Raw genomic sequence first — 22219 nt, forward strand, 5'->3', positions numbered from 1 at the left:
TTAATGTGCCATTACTGAAGCACTGATTGGAAAGGTACGCCAGCTCACTTTAATTTCATAGATGCCAAACAATTAATCTCAGAGACTTGATCCACATGTTTGCTCTAGCAGCTCATTTACAGATTTGTAAGTGAGATGTAAATAAACACACAACTAAAAGGTGGTGCTCTGATGATAAGACAATAAGACAAACACATACTCAGTTAAACCCATTCAAAAATAAATTCATATAAATTTGATAAGCTTCTATGTGAGCTTCCAAGAAGATTACATTCTCCAATTTGAGAGCATATAGCTACTCACAACAAATAATATATTACATAGTTTTAGTTGTCAGGACTTTGATAGGGTCTTGCAGGTAGATGGCAGGGTGTTGCTGTGTGGTTGCTAGGGTTTTGCTATGCAGTTTCTAAGGTGTTGTGGGTGGTTGCCAGTGTGTTTCTATGTGGTTGCTAGGGTGTTGTAGCTGGTTGCCAGGGTATTTATATACAGGTGTTAGGGAGATTGTTTGGGCAGGGTGGTTGGTGGTTGCCAGGACGTTGCTAGGGTGTTGTGGGTGGTTGCCATGGCATTGCTATGCAGTTTCTAAGGTATTGCAGATAGTTGTCAGGGTGTTACTATGTGGTTGCTAGGGCATTGTGGGTGGTCGCCAGGGCATTTATATCCTGTTGCTACTTTATTTTGTTTAGAAGCAAATCTGATTAAGATATTTCCAGTGTAAGGGAGTAATTGCACATGGAAAGTATTTTTTATACCAATGTGTTCTTACTCTTTTATGGGTGTTGCCACAGCAAATATACTGTGGTTTTTGAATATGTGAAACTACATGCCCGAATAGTCTGTGTCTGAAGTCTGTGTTTCATTTTTTCCCTCTATGGTACAGTATGGACATATCTCAATTTGTCCCTACATGAAACACAGCATAGAAGGAATAAATATTTCTGCATAATCCATGTAGGCTGAGACTGTAGCTCAAATACAGTTCTCTTTAGCTGCATGTATAATATAAAAGTATATCTGTATATTTTATTTGAGTTAGAGTGTTTGACAGCATGTGTACATGGAAAGCTGTCTTTTCCACTGACTTCACAGGAAGAAGCAAATAATGCAGCTGGAATATCAGAAAATGACAAGATTTACTGCCTCATAAAGTCACAATTTATTGTAATGAAACACGTCTTGGTTTTGTTGCCATAAATAAATAAATAAAATAAAAAGTCTGTGAGTACAAAGCTCTAAGAAGCAGCCAGATTAATGAGAGTCTTTTGGTCTTTAGCCTCTGTATTGTATTGTATTGTATTGTATTATTTTATTTTATTTTATTTTATTTTATTTTATTTTATTTTATTTTATTTTATTTTATTTTATTTTATTTTATTTTTTAATTATATTTTATTTTACTTCCATCAAATGGTCAGTGATGTAATAAGGCATCAGTTGACTATCAGCCTCACAAAGTTAAACAAAATATTAAATTAGCTGTTTTTGATTTTCATTTTACAACCAATCCTTGTCACGTCTACATGCAGTTCACACAGATTTATTCAATCACATACAGTATCTACTGAGTCGTTTTCTACCAATAAACACTGAATAAATGCACAAAACTACACCAGAATAAGTAATAGGATTGTAGATTTACCCTAAATTAACATGTCACTCTGTAGTGTCTTGCTAAGTGAAGATTTACAGTATTTGGCTAGTAGTTATTGATAAAAGTTTAATCATTTGCAAAATAACTTTGTCTGATACGTTTCTTTAGATTATTATTTTTTTTCTCACAATAACCTTTTTTGATAATTTGTTTTTTTTTTTTGTATTATTTTTTTTTTTTTTTGTTTTATTTTTTTTTTTTCACAATAACTTTGTCTGGTCATTTTATTTAATAATTTTGTTTTACAATAACTTCATTTAGTTTGATCATCTCTTTATAACTTGGTCTGAATTTTTTTTTTTTTTTTTTTGCCACAAATAACTGCTGGATTATTTTTGATCATTACATCTTAAAACAACTTTGATCATTTTGTTTGGCAATTTTCTGTTTACAATAACTTTTTCTGATAATTTAATTTGATATTTTCTTCTTTACAATACATTTGTCTTTGATTTGATTATTATTATTATTATTATTTTTAAATAACATTATTTGATCATTTTGTTTGATCTTTTTGTCTCACATTATATTGGTCTGATCATTTGTTCATTGTTTCATTTGTCTTAAAATAACTTTGTCTAATTGTTTTATTTGATCTCTTGTCTGATTATTGTTTTCTTACAATAACTTTCTGTGATCATTTTGTCTTTCAAAAAGATTGTTTCATCATTTCCTTGATTATTTTCTCTCCAACAACTTAGATCATTTGTTTGATAATTTGTTTCATCTCACTATAACTTTGATTAATTTGTTTGATAATTTTGTCGTTATAAAACCTTCTCTGATCAGTTTCATCATGTTTCCCATAAAAACTATGTCTACTTATTTTGTTTGATTGTATGTTTTACCATTCGTTTGAAAATTTCATGAGGTGGGGATGAGAATACTGACATTTGATAACCTTTAATGTGTCTATTTTTTATTTATTTATTAATATTTATTCATTAATTTGTCTAAAATATCTTTGATCATTTTAATTAATAATTTTTAATTGATCAAAAAAAAAATTGTCTCACATACTTAAAATATAAAACAAACAAAAAAACATGTAACTCAGAATACAGAAATCTGCTCTGGTGTATTGGTTTATCATTAAAACATATGTACAATATGTTCTTGAAAATTAAATTTTAGTCTTATCACAATCAGTCAGCTAAACAAACAGTAGTGAATATAGAATGAGTTCAGTGTGTACATATGGTAAACCAGGTTAAATTGAAATTATAACAGAGATACAGTAAAACACATCATTTGCACATAAAACATGCAAATGTCTAAATTGACCTTTCATTAATATAATCCTGACAAATTATATTTAATATCTGTATAATGATTATGTCGTGCATTGAATAACAAAGCAAAAATAGGGAACAACATGATTTTTGGGTGAACTGTTGCTTTAAGCACAATATTTCATATCAAATTCTCAATCTTACTATGACTCCGACTGACTGTGCCGTTCATGGGAGAGTCTCATGTAGCCAAATTCCCTTTCCCCGCACTGCTGAGTGACACAGCATGGAAGTTCGCTCTGGAGGGAATGAGGCTGATTCCGTATCATTTAGGCTTATCACGAGTGAATATGCTTTCAAAGGCCCATGGGGCTACAAAGAGAGCTTTGAGGAGACGGACAGGGGCAGCTGCTCTCCAGGAACCCTGGCAAGCAAGTCTGCACTCTCTCGTTCCCATCTGCGACTGCTTTTCAGGGGTGGTTCAGCTGATCAAGGCCTGAATTGAAAAGCACTGGATGATGGAAAAGTAATCGCCCTTGCTGTGTAAATCACTAATTCATATTGAAAGGGAAAATATAGTGCTCTAATATTTTTATTTTTATTTTTTACTGTGATTTCTAAGTGCAGAAAGGGAATAATTTGCATTGCTCAAGAGAACTATCGCTTTGCGTGGTTCCAGCTGTTAGCGCTATTGGGATTTGGAGCTTATAGTTGCAGTTCTCTTGTACAAAGACAAAAGCTTTTTAAAAGCCGTGTCAAATTCAAGAGTTACAAGCCATTTAAATTCCTGAAACTAATGCGAGTACAATTTTATGCATGATCTCATGTTTGCTCGTCGATAGTCATTCATATGATTTTTGGATAGACAATAAAACATACAATGTTAACATACTGACAAAATCTAAAACAAAAACCTTTTAGACTGGTCAGAACTGATAATGCTGGACCGCCACAGATGACCAAAATCAATACACAACCCCATAGTGGGACTTCAATTTTATAATAGAAGAAAATGACAGAAATTTCTCAATAAATAATGGAATCGTTTGAGAAATAGACTTGGAATTAACATTATTTAATATACTTTATTTTCCTATAAAATGTGTGTGGCACTAAAACAGTGTTGCATAATTGTGAAGGGTAAAAAGGAGATATCAAATGAAAAAATCCACTACTCATTTTGAGTAACTGGGACAAAGCATATTTCAACATTTAAATCATTTAATGTTTTAAAGCAAATACAGTTTACTTCACTGGGTCAACACATGTGAACAATATATATATTTGTCATATCATTACCGACCTCAGCAGACATACATTCACACGGCTGCATGAAGACAAGATCTTTCTTTATATTTTATGTTTTTTTTTTGTTTGTTTGTTTTGTTGCAGTTATGTACAAAGTCATTGTAATGCATCAGCCCCACAACTCTATATGGAACCCATTAACATATCAAAATGTATCTACCCAAGTCCATGTCAAAGTAGATTAATGGCAATAAGCTATACATCTCCAGTCATCTGAGCTGTCTAATTTGTTTTCTAGTTCATGTTGCAGTCAACGTCCAGACTTGAAACTCCTCCATTTCTGTTCCCCTAACATACAGTAAACCCAACTATAATTTCCAAGGTACATACATTATTTACAGTGGAATGTCAGGCTTTGAAGTGGGCAGTTAAGAAGACATGAGACTCTGGAATGAAAAACTCAAAGATCTTTCAATCTAAAAAACAAGTAACATATAAAAGAAGGAATAAAAAACAATATTGTGTCTGTTGAACAATATTCAAAACAAAAAGAAAATATTATTTTCTTAGTATGCCCAAGCACTTGTGCAGGCTATTTAATGTTGCTAGAAGCATCAACAATCAAATATGGGTCATGAAAATTATTTATAGTCAATCAAATTCTCTTATTTGACATATAAAGCCTTAATAGCATTTGGTAAATGGGTAACTTGTGCTTGGCTTGAGAAAACATACAAAAAAGAACCCTTAATTGACAAAACCCTGGGATCACAGGGGTCTGTGAAAAGAATGAAAGAAAGAGAAAGCGATACAGAAATAGCTACATATATAATTAACTACTAATTAAACTTCGGGAAAAAATAAACTTGTGCTTTAGCTAAAGTGATGTCAGTCTCTTTAATCTCAGCCATGATTAAGTAGCAGGTTTCCAGTTGTGAGCTGGTTAACAAAGTGCTGACGGACCAGCGATTGGCTGCTTTTGTGAAGCAGAGAGTGAATATATTTATTCATGAGGGTTTAAAAAACTTGTTAAAAACACAGCTTCTATAGTACCTGAAGTCCAGGTGATGCTCTTTCCACCACACTGGCCAACTTGTGTATATTCATGGTGTTTATCATCCAAAAAAAATTAAAGGAAAGAAAAGAAAACAATATGTACAATATGCAAAGCTTAAAAAAAAAAGAGTAAAACCTTACATCTCACACATCATAGGCACTGCAATTTGTATAATGTTGCACATTGCTAAGCTAAAATACAAATTTTGCTAAGCAACAAATGTACAGTTATTCATCATGTGGTCTGCTTTAGGTCAAATCAAGATGTGCATGAGGTCTACCATCAAGGTATGTAGCTTAGATGTAAGTGTATTACAAGGAACACAAGGAATCTGTGGCTGCAGTTTGTTATGTGGGTTCTTTTAATAATGGCTTCATCTACCAAATGGAGCTTGGATCTCTCAGCTTTGATGCATGTTATCATTTTTAATTCCCTTCTGCAGATTTTCCCCTCAGAGAAAATGCAAAAAAGCCACCAGATTCCACGACGGAGTGAGCAACCTCTTCTGGAGTTTCCCCGTGTTCTCAGGTCCTCCTAGATTGTCGATGTTATTACAGACGTTCAGCATCCTAATCTCTCGTCTTGTACAGAGCCCTGTTTATGGCAGGCAAGGGAATTAAATATTTCATGGACCAAGCCATGGTAAAATCTACTAAAGCATTTTTTTTTTTTTTTTTTTTCTAGGAAGAGGTATGGACACAGGGTGGTTATTTGTCTCTGACAGAAAAATCATTTAGTGGAAAACTGCTCACCCATTCACAAACACCAAACCCTGATGTTAAAAGTGCAAGAAAAGCTGAACCAATCAAGGAGCGAATAAACAAGACACACATGCATTAAAAAAGGCCTGAATGCTCATACATTTTGCAGCTGAACAGGTATGTCAGGATTTTGATGAGTATCCATTTTGTTTATTTATATAGATACTAATTTGTAGCCAACAGATCTGCTCCTTATAGAGGATCAGGAAGGATTTGGAAAGGAATCCTGGCTTTGCAGCAGATCCTGTGGTTTCAAAGATCCAACAGTACATAACAAGCCTGTCTGTGAAGCCCAGTTGCTGCCATGTTTACCTCCGATTTCCCTTTGGCTCGAGACTTTTCTGTAGTTTCATTCCCATGACCCATGCTTTTACCACTACCTTTACTTCTGGAAAAACTACTTCCATCAAAAGGCTCTAAATGCTGGTTGACACAAGCGCTACACACCTGTGCTTTAATTTCCTGTAGAACTAAACATTACCGTTGAACCTGTTCACATTTACAAGATCCTGAAAACATTTTGACCACTCCACATCACCAACTCTAAATAACAAACAACCTGTCTTTATAACAACACCACATTATACAGGATTATCCTTTTTCGTCTAAAGAGTTTCAGAGGAAATGGATTTTGGAAAGTATTGTTATGAAAACACTACACGTGATGGCACATCCGAGGTGGATCTATGGATAAAGACTGACTGAGACTGGCATGGAGATTGAGAGGCGGGTGGGTGGGTGCAGTATATCTGTCTAGGCCACTGTTCTGCATGCTTGACTGCAGTGTGTATATGACTAATGCTGCAGATGTGTTCCTCAGCTCTCAGCAGAGCTGGGTCTTAAAATAAATACTGTTTTTGGAGAGCAGTCAGAACCCACATGCTTTTTTGTTCCATTGGATCGTAAGCTTCAAGGCAATGCCACATTTTCGGACCCCTGGATCTACATTCTGGTCCTTTAGGAAGTTGGGAGTGGCGTTTGTATCAAGAACCACAGGATTATGATGTTTCCATTAAACACAATAGTGTTAATGCAACCTTTGACCTCATAACGGCACATGTACGGGCAGGAATAATTATTCTACTATTTAGTTCCACATTTTCTGGTAACCAACACTCCATATAAAAACAAGACTATATAAAATGAACAAAACTATGATTAATGTAAAAGTAATGGTAATATGCTAATGAGATAGAAAAAAACAAAACAAAACAAGACAATCAATAAAAAAAATAATCATACATCCAGTGTAAGACTTTCACAACATGATCAGCAATATACCCCTTTCCGAAACACTTACAGTCTCTTTTTATACATGTAATACATTTTTAATAACAACAAAATGAGACAAAAATGATAATACACCGTAATATTTTCAAGCTACCTGCCTGTCCAGCCTTACTGGATGTCGATTGGCATCAGTCACTGAGAAAACCTCTTGCTGTTGTAGCTCTTTCATCTAAAAGCATGTTGATGTTGATGTGTTGATGCTTTTTCTACAGCTGTTTATTTCGATGGACTCTGATGGGGGCGAAGGTTACTGGGTCAGGGGTGGGATGTGCAGATAGGGATGAACACATGGAGGGAGGGTTCTAGTGATGGAGGTGGATGGGTGTGGTTGGATGCAGGAGAGGGCAAAAGGTCGATCTTTTTTCATTGACGTTTCATGCCACTCTACACATACCACTCTTTCTTTGAAATAACAGAGCCATCGGTTTGGGATACCATGTCATCGGTGATCTCGGGCTCGGGGTCATACTGGAAGGCGAGAGTCCGTTCATCGTAATCGCGACTTTCACCTTCGTCTACGGTGAAATAGGGTCTCTTCAGATCCTCAGAGTTGCCGTCGAAATCCTGATCGCCGCTCTCGAAACCGCCAGGCCCGCTAATTTGAGCCGGTTTCTTTTCATCGTCCGAGTCGTCTGGGTACTGCAGGTTCTTGGGCATCGGAGGATGGGCAGCCATGCCACCTGCCTTGCTGTATCCATTCCCGAACACATGTTTTTTGGTGCTGTAGTCACCCTTAAAGGTGCGCTGACGCCGCCGCAGGAAGAAGACAAGCAGGGCGATGGCAGCCACCAGCAGGGCCACTCCACCGACCGCACCGCCGATGGCAGCTCCGTAACTATGCACCTCCTGTGGGATCTCACGGCCATCAAAAGGCGAGGAGTTAGGGAATTCTGGGTAGGAAAACACAGATGGAAGGGGAGAGTGTGTCAGTGCTCTGGTGGGAAGGAAGTGCATTTGTGCAGGTGCTCATTTTTGATGAGGAAAGGAACATAGGGAAGGAGAAACAAAAGGGAAGAAAGGAAGGAACCCCCGCCCCATACCCACAACCACCCACTCCCACAAAACCAATCCATTACGACGGCTTCATATAGAAAAGCAAGAGCTGAAATTTTAGTCACATCATGCATTTTATGGAACATAAGAACAAGCACTCAAACCATTTTGTATGCAAAGAGAATGAACAGAAGTCTTGAAATTTAGGGCTCCTGTACAATAAAGCAAGGACGTAATGTTTTATGTAGTGTGCACTGGGACCAATTTCTAATACTCACCTATCATGTTATGCACATTGGTTGCATCACATTGCATTGTTATAGGTGCAAAAGTTAGAATTTTAACCATAGAAGCTACCAATTAAAAGATTCAATTCGATTAACCAAATTTACGCAATATTGCAACCCATTCTCACTCCTAAGGCACCAAAAAAACTTAAGCAGGGTCAAGTAATTCACTATTATGACTCTTAAGGTATCCCTAGGCCTGGGGTCTCCAACCCTGCTCCTAAAGAGCTACTGTCCTGCAGATTTCAGCTGGAGCAGGGTTGGAACTGAAGTCTGCAGGATGGTAGCTCTCCAGGAGCAGGGTTGGAGATCCCTGCCCTAGGCAACACTATATCAATGAACTTGGAAATCCATTGCTTTCAATTGCTTGCCTTATAGATTAAGACAGATTCAACATATATCATAAAGACCAAATTATACTACAATATATAATTAAATGACAAGAAAAACAAATTGAGTATTGACAACAAAGATTTATCAATGGTCTTCCAAGTTCAATATAGCTACCGGGGTATTCCTTTAGGCCTGGTTTCACAAACAGGGCTTAGGTTAAACCAGGATTAAACCATAGTTCAATTAGGAAATTTAAGTATCTTTTATAAATGTGCCTTTAGGAAATAACATTACTTGTGTGCATCTTGAGACAAAACAATGGCACCAACATATTTTAAGATCAGTCAGTGTAAGTTTCTTTCAGTTAAAACAGCCCAGACATTAATTTTAGTCTGGGACTAGGCTTAAGCCTGGTCTGGTTTAGTGTCCTAATAGTTACGCTCAAGAATGGGAAAGAGAATGAGTTAAATATTAATAGGTGATTATTAGACCCACCACTTGAGTTTCAGTGGTGTTGTAGTAAATGTTACAATTTTTGGTTGCTTTAGTTTTGGAAATTTTTTGGAAACCAATGATTCAAAGCATTCTCTGACAAAGCGTAAACTCTAGTGCATAGGCGCCCTTGATCATTTAAGTTATTCACTGCAGCACTGTCTGGAGTTAAAGCTTGCATTAAAATTAACTATCAGCACCAATACACTTTTAACAATAGACCAGTAAGCTCTTTAAATCTGAACAACCTCAAAAAATTATGATTCAACATACGTACAGGTGGCTTGCATTTGAAGCTCTAGACCTTGATGGCTTTATGGAATACATTTTTTAAAGCACACACTTTTATTCTGTTAAACCATTCATGAAATACATTTCTTTCTTTTTACTCAATGAATTAAAGAACATATAAAGCTGCAGGTGAAAGCACTACTGCTTTCAAAAGTTCATAGAGTCTTTCTGATGAATGATGTGGTTTTTACAGTCATGCTGGAACATGAATCCCCTGCAAGTCTTCTGTACATGGTTACAGCTGACACACTACTTGTGGCTTTGTTTTCGGAGCACACAAAAGACATGCATCTAACAGAAAACAAGTGACACGGCATGTAATAAGCCCATGCAAAAAGTCAGTAAACCATTTCTTAAAAGTACCCACAGCATTGAGATTTGCAAACAGCAATTAGAGTTGAAGAAGTAATTCACACACTCTCACACACATACACAATAGCAAGACATGCAACTTTTTTCAGCATTGGATCATTCACAATTGCTGGATTAACAGCTTACATGCGGTTTCTAAAGACTTTTCTTTGTGCGGCGCTCCTTGTAAACATAACCAAACCGCTCCAAGCACTACAAGAGGTCAGTGCAAAAACCTACCAACACTCAAATATAAAACATAACCAAGGGATTCAAAAACACTTAACTCTAAAATTAGGTACAATGCGACAGAGCAACAAACTATGCGTTTTACAATATATTTTGTTGGTCTTCACATTCAAAATCCCACCCCAAATCAGAATGTTTGATTGGCTCTGATTGCCACAAGGTATGAAACGAAGACATCCAACAATATCTTGTATGAGCTCCTCCAAACAGCCTAGAAATGTGTCTCACACATTGTGTTAACCAAACAATTGTGCATAGTTAGCAGCACAATACAACCCCTGACAACAAAGAAACAGCAGACGCTAGACACCATGCATCATATTTCCAGTCTGAAGTCTATGCCATTTGCATGTGCTAATAGAATATGCCGGTTAAAAAGGTCAGCGGCTGCATTGTGAAGGTTTCTGACTGCCTTATGCGACAGTGACTTATTGAATGTAGGCAGTAATAAGGCGGTCAGGGTGAGCTGCATTTGACATATTCCAGCTACTTAATGAGCTTCCATTCTAGACCTGGCAGAGCACAGTCTAGTACCCACCACATGCGCGGTGATGGTCAGATATTTCTCATTGACACACTCAGACAGCTTGTAAAGGATTACGGTCATAAAAGGCAAAAACCTCTAGGGGTTCAATCCATCTAGTCCTTTAATCTACGAATATAAAGTTAAATGCTAATAGGGAAGGGAAAAGGCATAGCATACTTTTAGAAGATACACAAAGTGCACAAATGAAACCTTTTCTAGCTACAAAAACTGACTTTCATGTATTATTGTTTCGAAATAGTACGATTATGATTTTTCAAAGTTTGTAAATAAAACATATTATAGAAGTACATTTTACATGAAAATGTAAAATGTCTTTCTACTTAATTCCACATGTAATTAAAAGTGTTATTTGCCGTGACTGTAATTATTTGTGGAATTTACTAGCAGTTCCTGAGAGAAAATTGATTCTACACCAACTTCTTTGCTGCAAATGGTGCTATAGCGAGTTTTCGCATACATATTCTGCTTCTATAAAGAGTTTTCTTTGTCAAGTGAACTACTGTCATCATAGGAACAGTCTGAAGACAGCCGTGGGAAGTTTACAGTCCGTAAACTCTTTGTTTATACCTCGCTGTATAGCAACGCGTTAGTTTAAAGGCATGGCCATTTTAAGCTAACTCTATCGCCCCCTAGAGTGTGGAGGATTTACCACCACAGTACTTCTGGACAACATGAACCAATGATTTTGCTACTTTTGTAATTTGCCATTATGACAGCAAATCTTGGCTGGAATAAGCTGCCCTAAACATATTTACTGTTGTAGTTCATTTTTAAACTTTTGTGTGTAGCTTAATTAACCACCTATCTCAGTCAGGACACTCCTGTAAAATATTTTATTTATTTATTTATTTTTTCTCAATGTTTCTTTCCTGGTTAAAAAAAGGTCTAATAATATAATGAGCTTTTAAACAATCTCATTTCCTGTTTGAACCATTATTTCAAATTCAAATTCCAACACCTCTCATTAATGTCCATGCCAAATGTTAAGGCCAACAGGCTGCTGTTTCTCATATTGGGGGGTCAAGGGAACAATTTGACTTCTGAAGTCTTTCTCTCAAGTTTAATTACTGTGACACTCCACTGCTAAAGCCATTCAACCACTATTCACCATTCAGCCATTCTATTTTAGGTTTAGTCAGAGAGTGTCCACACTGTGGTTTGGCTGCCGGTGGTGCGGCCACTCTCTCAGCTATCAGCTCTCAAGTATTAATCTGGCCTTTAATGGGATTAGACGAACTGGGGGCTTGATTATTCTGAGAGAGAGAAATCCACAGGACTGGAAGAGTTGAAAGGACCAGTCTTCTTCCTCTAATTCGTTCCTCTTTCCTTCAGTGCACCTTTCTGTCAGTATCTCCTCAGCTCTCGCTCCATCACTCTAATTGGTAAACTCATTTTGTGCCCCTCATTTTTTTTTTTCCCTGCTTAAGGCGTGTGTTTATACTGCTACTATATTTATGACACCATAACTAGCCACAACTAGACAGAAGCATTAAAACTGCAAAATGACCCCCATGGAAAAAATACAGCAAACTGGATGCCCCTTATGAAGCCTATAAATATTTGCCACTGAAGTGGGGTTTTTGTGAAAACATAAAAATACATATGGAAAATGTGGCAGACTAAATCATTATTGATGCAACATTTCATTAAAATGAAAACCAATGCATGTTACATACATTATGTCAGACTAGTTTTATCATCCAGACCAGAGTTATTTTAGTATCATTGAGATGATACATTGAGATTTATAATTTTTATTAAACTTTATAATCAAACTTTGAATAGTTTTTATCTGTTTATATTTTTCCATTTTAATTTTAATTTTAATAAACGTTTTTGTGTTGTCATTTTTTTTTTTTAAAGTTAGAAAGTTACTTAGTTGATTTAATTTATTATTTTTTAAAAAAACTACATTATTTTCTCTTAAAAACTACATTATTATATATTCTTCTATAACTGTCTGGTTTGGGTCAGCCAGCAAATCAGATTTAAGAAGACTGCAACGGACTGTTCAAGATCAAGAAACGGGCAGGTAACATCATCAAAGACCCCTCTCACCCCGGACACAACCTGTTTGCACTTCTCCCCTCAGGCAGACGCTACAGATCTCTGTGCATTAGAACATCTAGGCATAAAAACAGTTTTTTCCCCCATGCCATCTCCAACTTAAACAGCTAACATTTGAATCATTACCTATGTTCTGTAATTAATTTCCATAAATCATTCTACATCTTTAATGATTGCATTTCTCAAGTATTATGTAAATACATATGCATATCTCTTTATTTATATAGTTCTATATAGAGTAAAATTGCACAAATCTGTACTTAAATCAATCTACTGTTCCAGATTCACACACATTATTTATTGCTAAGTCTTACTAATTTTATTTTATTTTTATTCTGTTCTCATGTCAGATGTGTATGTATGCATGTATGTGTGTATGTACCAGGAGCACCTTTAAAAAAAAAAAAAAAAAAAAAAATTCGAATAAAGCTAATTCTGATTCCGATTCTGATTTTGTTATACATTTATACGACTTTGATACAAAACAAGCTGCATTTAAGATTTCTTTTCTGTTGCTCTATCAATGTAAAAAAAATTAAATAAAAAAAATAATAATAATAAAAAATTATATTAGGGTAGAGTTTTTTTTTTTTTTTTTTTTTTTGCAATCAAGCACATTTTCCTTAAAGGGATAGTTCACGCAAAACTGAAAATTTCCCCAATGACTTCCATTGTATTTTTGGGTGAACTATCCCTTTAAGGTGTTCATTTAGTCCTAGCTGTATGCTACAGATCCTTAAAAAAAGATTTTTAAAAAGATTCCATCAGGCTCACAAGTGCTCTTAGATAATCAAAGGTATGGAGACGATAGATGAAGCCCTTGAATACTTGATTTGCAAAGCGAATCAATAACAGTATTCGCCTTACATCCAAAGTACTTAGGGATTATGGGAAATAAAAGATGTTCCCACACCCCACTTCAAGTCTCTGATTATCCATGTCTGTCTTTAACTTTCTCAAAAACCCACTTACTGCCCATCCTTGACAAATCATTTTATTTCAGCTGAACTATGGAAGCTCAATGCTAACTCTATTAATACAGTTAGCATTAAGATAGCAAGCTGTAGCTTAAAACAAACAAACAAACAAAAACAGCTATGCTACTTAGGTGCCATTCATTACCTCAGGAACTACATGTACATCTTCTACATACACTGTGTGTGGGCCTGTTGTTAATCACACAGGAGTAATCATATTATCACAACACTAATAATTCAGCCGTCTCAGGCTGCTTTTCTTCATCGGATGGCAGGGAAGCGGAGTGAGGTGACAGACACGTAGTGTGGTTGCAAGAGGGGTGGTGGGGGATCTCAGACTTCAATGCCACGTCGCCAACGGCTACACCTGCCAGAAGATAGATAAAACCTCACTCGCAGTGTGTCTCCAACTGCCCTGATACCATTAAAGCTGACAAAAGAAACCGCCTATTAACAAGCCTCTGGGAATATGCAGATGCTGCCGTAACCTTGAGTTGCTGTGGACAAACAGACCCCTGTTGAGATTAACTGGTCGAAGAAGCATGAAAAACCGCAATTCAATCAAAGCATGTGGATTTCTAATGTGTGACACGCAGCGTTGCAGTCTTCCAAATGATTTTCTGTTTGGCTAATCATTAACTGGCTTTGAAATGCTGTGACAACATGTTTTTTTTTTAATTTATTTCTAACTAGTGTTTACATTAATTTACATTAATTTTCTGCCATACCAGCATGTCTACATGAATGTGTAGAATTTGTTGTGACAATTACTAGCAGAGAAACACGGTCTAACATATGTTCTTCTACGCGACCTGCGAATGAAAGCAAATAAATAAAGAAACACTAAGCTTCCACACTAAGAACCACACTGACTTGAACAGACATTTATAAAGAACATGTACTGTATTCACGAAACACCATCTATAAATACACTGAATTACAAAAGATATGTGCACGTCTTCTGCATCGTTAAAAAAATTATCGTTAATTTGAGCGCCAAGAGGTTGTTATCAGTTTGTTCCAATCACTGTCCGATTTAGAAAAATATGACGCGCTGTTGCATTCTCAATATTTAGTCATTTTGCCTCAGATACAGGATTATGTGCATTTGTTTCAAAAAGCAGGTTGTTCATTACCACGGCAACCGCTTGCGCGTCTACGATGATGTGTGTAAAAATTAACTGTATTCATAAGAGGTGAAAAGATGCTGATAGCTATACATAATTTAAGGCTATTTCTATTCGTTATGACATTGGTATATGAACTGTTGTAGTCAAATAAGCTTAATTCCACTGTGAGGCTGTGCGCTCCTCTAAACTGTCCGGGTGCTGCACTGCTCTCGCTGTTGACTGCTGCAACTTTGTTCTGACATTATCACGTTATTAACAACCATTTTGAAAATTGAATCCTTTGTGGATCCTACTGTTTTGCTAGTACTCTTTCTTAATGTTTCTTTGACAAATGGCAGCCTACGTATTTACATGTCACAGTATACACAGAATAAAAATAAATAAATAAATCTGTTACAGTTGATGTTTTATACCGCGGTAACAATATATACCTCCATACCACCAAGCCCTTATGCTGCTTGAGAGAAAATTTAATTATGTGATTTTGAATCATGTGACCGAGTTTGGAACATGTGCTGTTGCTGAAACAAATGTAAAAATGATTGGAAAATATGACTACCGTGGTCTTTTCTGTCTATGTTTAGACAGAGCTCAAGTAATGAATTTTATTTCTGGAATATCAGGACTGTTGATAAAATACACTAATGAATTGCTATAAATCTCATTATATTTTGAAAGTGCTGAAAGTTGTTGAAATTTGACTCTAAATATTTAATCAATAAATAATAGTCAATTAATTATTCTTATATAACGTGTGTGTGTGAGTGTGTGTGTGTTTTCCTCTCTCTTTAATGAATGAATGGAATAATGCATTGCTAATAAACACTTTTTTTTTGTAATTAATTTTCAAATTTCGATTTTGCCAAAACATGGCTCTAAATATTTAGTGACTATACAATAATTATTTAATCCCATAAAACAAATAAATAAACCAACCAACAAACTACATTTTAGAATGAATCTAGATCTCGCCTGTTCTAGATCTTACTATGTGATTGCTGGTTAAAGGTTTGCTGCTGTTTAATGTGTAAGAGCGTGTTTATACCAGCAGCATCACAGAGCAGGAGGCCATTCACATTCGTAACCTCCATCACCATCATGCTCGGATATTTCTACACACCAGAATAAATGTCCAGCAGAGGCATGGAGACTAGATGAAAAGCGAATATAAAGAAAAAGGGAAATTGTGCAGCAAGAGATGTGAGCAGAATATAGTGAATGAGGCAAAAAAAAAGAAAAAAAAAGGGGAATAGGAAAAAGAGAATGACCTACAAAGAGAGTTGGGGAGGATGTGTTTACTCAGTAATTCAAGTGAGAGACAGTGAGAGAGTGAATGAGAGAGAGAGACAACAGAAATTGCTTGTTACTCTCCCAACTGGATTTGCCCACAGTTGTGAAGTCATGGAAATGTAATGCTGCCACAAAAGATAAATCCTCATCAGCAGGCTAAACTCAACAAGCAAACTTTCTCTCCAGAACACCACACAAAAGGCTCCTTCTCTCTCACTTTCCCTCCATCCTCTTACTAGCATGCTATCATTCCGTTCCTTTCTTCCTTACACAGCTTTCCACTTTAGCCAAACAATATGGCTTAAAAGAATATTCTTGGTTCAATACAAGTTAAGCTCTTTTGACATTTTTTTGTGATATCCTGCCAATTACCAAAGAACATTATTTTGACTTGTCCCTCAGTTTGTCACACTGATAGTTATGCACTTACTGTAAGATTTTTTTGGTGTGTGTGTGTCTGCATGTGCGTGCATGTTTAAAGGGGAAGTTCACTCAAGGTTTTCTCATTATTTTCTCATTCATTTTATTTATTTTTTCACTTTAATAATTGTCATTTTAATCATTTTCTTTGTAATTAAAAAAAAAAAAAAAAAAAAAAAAAATATATATATATATATATATTATATATATATATATATATATATATATATATATAAAAAATTTTTTTTTTTTTTTTTTTGTTAAATTACAAAGTTGCCCAAAATTATTTTATTATTTATTTATTATTACAAGCAAATAAGCAAATAAAATAATTTAAAAAAATAAAAAATTGGTGCATCCCTAGTATTTTCTTGTCAAATAAACTCCAACTAAATAATTTTTACAGTGTAGTATGTAGTATGGTAGCCTTCCCTCTGTTGTTTTCCCTGATAATTTGGTAAGCTCTATCTAATGAGAGTCTCACTGCCGAGGCTCTGACCCTGGGTTACTGTCTGCCCCACTTACTCACCCTCCCAGGACTGATGATCCCAACACTAACAGACAGTGTGACAACGGGGGGAAATGCATGGAGCTGATCACTGCCAGAGAAAACTCTGCACTGGCTGTGTGTCCTGCAATGTGACTACTCCATCACAGACAGCAAATCTCCTCCCACATAGAGCAGGAAAAGGCTTCCGTGGTAGGAGGGGATGGGGCATCATAAATCGTAGAAATGCATTGTGGCTGTCTTCAGCCCTTCCTGAACTGCCTGTGATGTAGCAGAGGCGGTAAGAGAAAGAGGGGGATGAATCGGACACGCATAAAAATTAATTGGGAGAAATCAAAAAATTTGGTGTAGGATTTAGTTTGAAATACTCTTCACTCAAAAATTGCTAGTAAATTTCATAAACAATTACTAAGAAAACACATTTAATTACATGTGAAGTGTTGAAGTAGAAAGACTGAAATAGTATTTTATTAATAAAATAATGTTTTCTGAAAGCATACTCCAATAATCCACTGTTCTTTTTACAGTGTGACAAGATAGAATGATATGGAAATATATATATATATACATACATATGTATTTCTTGATGAAAATTTATTTATGGAACATTAGAACTGTTAGTAGATTGAAATGATTAAATGTTATCATACAATATTTTTTAGTTAACTTCTGAAAGTTTTTAATGTGTGTTTGTGTATATTATATATATATATATATATATATATATATATATATATATATATATATATATATATATATATATATACACACCTATACACGCATATATATATATATATATATATATATATATATATATATATATATATATATATATATATATATATATATATATATAATATATATATATATATATACATGTGTGCACTCATGTACTATGCAGATTTTGTCCAATCAAATGTTGTGCAGAATGCCCCGCCCCAAACTTCACCTGTAGCCAACTAGCAAATCATTGTTCATAGCCTATTGGCTATCTATGAAAAAAACACAAACTTGCCTCACGCAAACTTCCTTTTTCAATAGGAAATATGTCAACAAAGGACAGAAAACTGCATTCATCAAGAGACTTCAAACGGACTGGCAGTAGCTGTTTCTCTCTCCTACAAAAAAGTCTTTCTCACACTCCCAGCACTCAAAAAAAACAAATAAAAAAAAAAACAAAAAACAAATTATATATATGGAATTTCCATATATATATGCAAAGGACAATGTCCACATGCTAATATCTCATTTGTATAATGAGGCAGAAGCTTAGTGGGAGCTGAAAAGTGGAAGTCATTTCCTGTAGAGAGTAGAGCAGGCCTGACTTCACACTCCATCAGTCCAGCACACTCAAAACTCGCCCAGGTGCTCGCCTGCCGAGACTCGTGGGACGTGGCAGTGCTTGCCCACGGCTGGGAGGCAAAGACCCCCCGACACGCAGCTTTGAGCTTGCTTTTCAATCGCCTTGACAGCCACATTGTCCTTGTGGTGAGAGTTTAATGATACACAAAATCCACATGTACGTCCTGCGGAGGGATGAATTATGCAGCAGGCAGCGTGTGGGAGCTCACAGTGTCATATCAGTCCGATTGAGACCGATTCCACAATGACAAGCAAGACAAACAAATTTCACATCGCTGGAGGGATGTCACACCAAGCAAGACGTTAAAATGCCTCATCAGGATGCTACTCCGAAAGAAGGAGAGGCAGTGAGAGGATGAAATATAGGGATGGAGACAAGGAAACAAGAAATAACTGGAAGTCATAAGGAATGAGAGTAAATTCAGGTAAGATTAAGAAATGAGCAAATCTGAAATGAAAACCGATCCTGTTTGCTTGCTTAATACACATTCCTGGTCTTATATATCACTCACTTTGGATATGATTACATGATTTACAGAAGTTAATTGAGTTGCAGACATATTTACAAGAAAAACAAACTATTCGAAAGAACACACATTTTGAGATATTATGCAAGTAACAATTATAAAAAAGAAAGTTACACTCATGTGATATACAGTAGCAATTGTAAGATGCAGTAAAGTTGAAATTATGAGATACAAAATCACAGTTATGAGAAATAGTCCCACTTCTGAGATAAAATGATATTTGTGTTAAACATTGAATAATTATCAATTTTGGAAGTCAGTCACAAATATGAGTAATAAAGTAACATTTATGATATATGAAGCTGAAATTACGAGATATAAAGTCGTAATTATGAGAGCTAGTCCCATCTGTGAGATAAAATCGCTATTTGGAGAAACAGTCGAAACTATGGAAAATGTCGTTAAAATTATGAGAGTCAGTCAAAATTGTGAATGATAAAGTAACAATTACAAAATACAAAGGTGGAATTCTGGAATATGAAGTCACAATTATGAGAAATAGTACTATTTGTGAAATAAAATTGCAATTAGGCAAAAAGTTGAAATTATAAGAAATGAAGTTTAAATGATGACAAAAGCAGTCAAAATTATGAAAAATAAACGACGGTGAGATAAAAACAACTATGATAAATAAAGTTGCATTTGTGAAATATAAATTTGCAATTTTAAGATATTAAGCACCAATTTATGATAAAGATACAATTCAATTTAATTTTTTTTTTTTCACCCTGAGGCAGAAATATGCATTTATTAAGAACATAAATAGGGTCGAGTTGAGACAGCTGACGTGTGCGATGTCTATTCCTCCCGCTGTCCTCCTCATGGGCCATAAGAACAGCAGGAATCATAATTCCTCGTATGTATGAGCAGCTCTACACTCGCTGGGATTTGTATAATTGGAGTTTTGTATGGCGAATCAGCCCTTTGCTCCGAATCGCAGCGTGAACGGATTTCAAATGAAGCCTGTGTGATGTGAGCGGAGGCTATCAATATATTAAAAGCCCTGACGTTTTCATGCAAATGAAATGCCTCTCAAATGGTGTCTTATCAATTCATATCCCAAGCTATCTCTTGCCTTTTTTTGTGTCGTGTTTCACTTTTTTTTTGTGCCGTTTTGCTGTCTGCCGCTCTCTTCTTCTTCATCCTTCACATTTTGCTCCCTTGTCAAGCCTGGGAGGACAGAATATGTGACAGGAGCGAAAGAAGAGGAGGGAGACGCCAGACCTTGACTCAGCCACTTATATAAAAGCCAGTAAACACGCCGTGTCTACATTCACCCTCATGCCTCAAGGACTCGTTTACGTTTCCATTTTATTCAAACGGATCCCAATATTGGGTCCACTCAAGCGTTTCTGCCAGCAACAAGTGTTCCTTTATTTATTTATACTTTTGTTGGTGTGGCAATGGTTTATTCATCCTATTTTCACCTTGTTGTGGGCATTTTTCTAACTTCCCTCTGCCTTTTTTTTTTCTTCTGGTTCTTCCTCTCATTTTGAGCTTCATTTTCTGGTCGTGGTGTGAGGGATTGCATGCTCAGGCGAGCATGAACAGTTGTCAGCGGCGTGTAGCGGCACTAAGCTAAGCGGTCTTGGCTTTTTAAATGAAGGGGAGCTAAGTCACCAATGCCACATTAACCCACGCTGTGCAACACGTCTACAAACAGGTGACATCATGGGCCTTCCTGAACCGTATGAGAGATCAGAGTGTCAGTAAGTTGTTTTAAATGGATGCACACCCAGACATGAAAACTGTCATGATTTGCTTGCACTTATTTCATTCTGGAAGAATAAATCAAAAGTATGACTGTGCACTTAATCAAATCATCATAAGGACTAGTGTTTGTGAATATTATAGCACGAAACAGCATTAAGTCTGCATATACAGCATCTATGCGTGAATGAGTGGCACAGTTTTGTCCACCGCACACATATTCAAGCACATGTGATGCTCTAGGCATTTTTACTGTCTGTCGTCTCAAAATATGAAGACATGAACACATGAACTTCATCTTCAGAGCTGCTCGGAGAGTGACTTCAGCAGCATTTTACCATTTAATCTGATAAACCTATAGTCAGATAAAAGGACAGGAGGTTTTTAAAACAACCCGTCAAAATAAAAGTTCAGTGTAATTTGATTAAACTTTTTATAATAAATTTGTATGAATCCATAAATCCTGCAAAAAATAAAACAACATAATTTTTGGAATGAATAACTAAATAACTAAATAAATAAAGAATGAATACACACTTCATAAGGCTCCATTATTGTAAAAATTGTAATACATTGTTACATTGCTAAATTTGTATCAACTCAATTGATTAGACATGCTTTTTGATAACTCAAAATTTAATTAAACCATTACAATGGAACCCAGAAAAATAAAAGCAGAAAACAGAATTTGGAAAAAAAACAAAAAAAAAACCTAAAATACAATTTTTGTTAAACTTTTAATAAATCATAGTTGAATTCTATGGGTTTCATGATTTCAGTTAATTAAACATGCTTTTTGATTCCTAAAAAAAAAAAAAAAAAAAAAAAAAAAAATAACCATTAAAAATGAATGGTTTTCTCACATCTGAGAATAGAAAGGGTCAAAAGAGTCATAGTATTATTTATTGAGAAGTTCTGAGGGTGAGATAAGCAAAAGAGACAGAGGAGAAGGATGAAGAGAAAGCAGATGGAAATAACCACACACTTGCCCTCTTCTCTTTCTCAGGCACGATAATGAGATAATTACGGGACCATCTTACACCACTCATTCTTACTCACTGTTCACACACAGATGAGACTAGAGGTCTCCAACACTTCCCACACAAAAACTGAACACACAGTTTGAAAAGACTAAAGCAGTCAGCACATAAATCTGCTCATTCATTTCTTTAATTACAGGTCCCTACGGTTCTTCTGATTACGGAATCTCTTGAAGGCTGACCGCTTCCTCAAATTTTAGACTTCAAGCAATTTCAATAGACAAAGCTGAAGGAAATGCATGTCATAGGAAACATACAAATAGATAATGCAAATGAGCCTGATCTTATGGGAAGAAAAAAAAAAATCCAGAGGAAAAGATAACAGATTTTATAAACTTAAAGGTCAGGCCAAGTTCTCACCAGTCTAATGTTTTAATTACAATATCTGTTGGTCAAAGAAAAC

At 35.6% G+C, this 22219-nt stretch overlaps 1 protein-coding gene across 5 annotated transcripts in view; it reads right to left on the reverse strand.

Moving 5' to 3' along the window:
- LOC109110339 (nectin-1-like) overlaps positions 1 to 22219 on the reverse strand; it is a 210045-nt gene that overhangs the window by 107968 nt on the left and 79858 nt on the right. The window contains exon 6 of one of the 5 annotated variants that reach the window (XM_042774920.1): positions 6678 to 8132. The exons of the other annotated variants lie outside the window; for them this stretch is intronic. Within the exon in view, the coding sequence (XP_042630854.1) occupies positions 7627 to 8132 (506 nt within the window). The 3' untranslated portion in view covers positions 6678 to 7626. Of the gene's footprint in view, positions 1 to 6677; positions 8133 to 22219 lie in introns of those variants that run through there. 5 annotated transcript variants of the gene reach the window in all.

The sequence above is a fragment of the Cyprinus carpio genome, chromosome A18, assembly GCF_018340385.1.
Source record: "Cyprinus carpio isolate SPL01 chromosome A18, ASM1834038v1, whole genome shotgun sequence".
Lineage (NCBI taxonomy): Eukaryota > Metazoa > Chordata > Actinopteri > Cypriniformes > Cyprinidae > Cyprinus > Cyprinus carpio.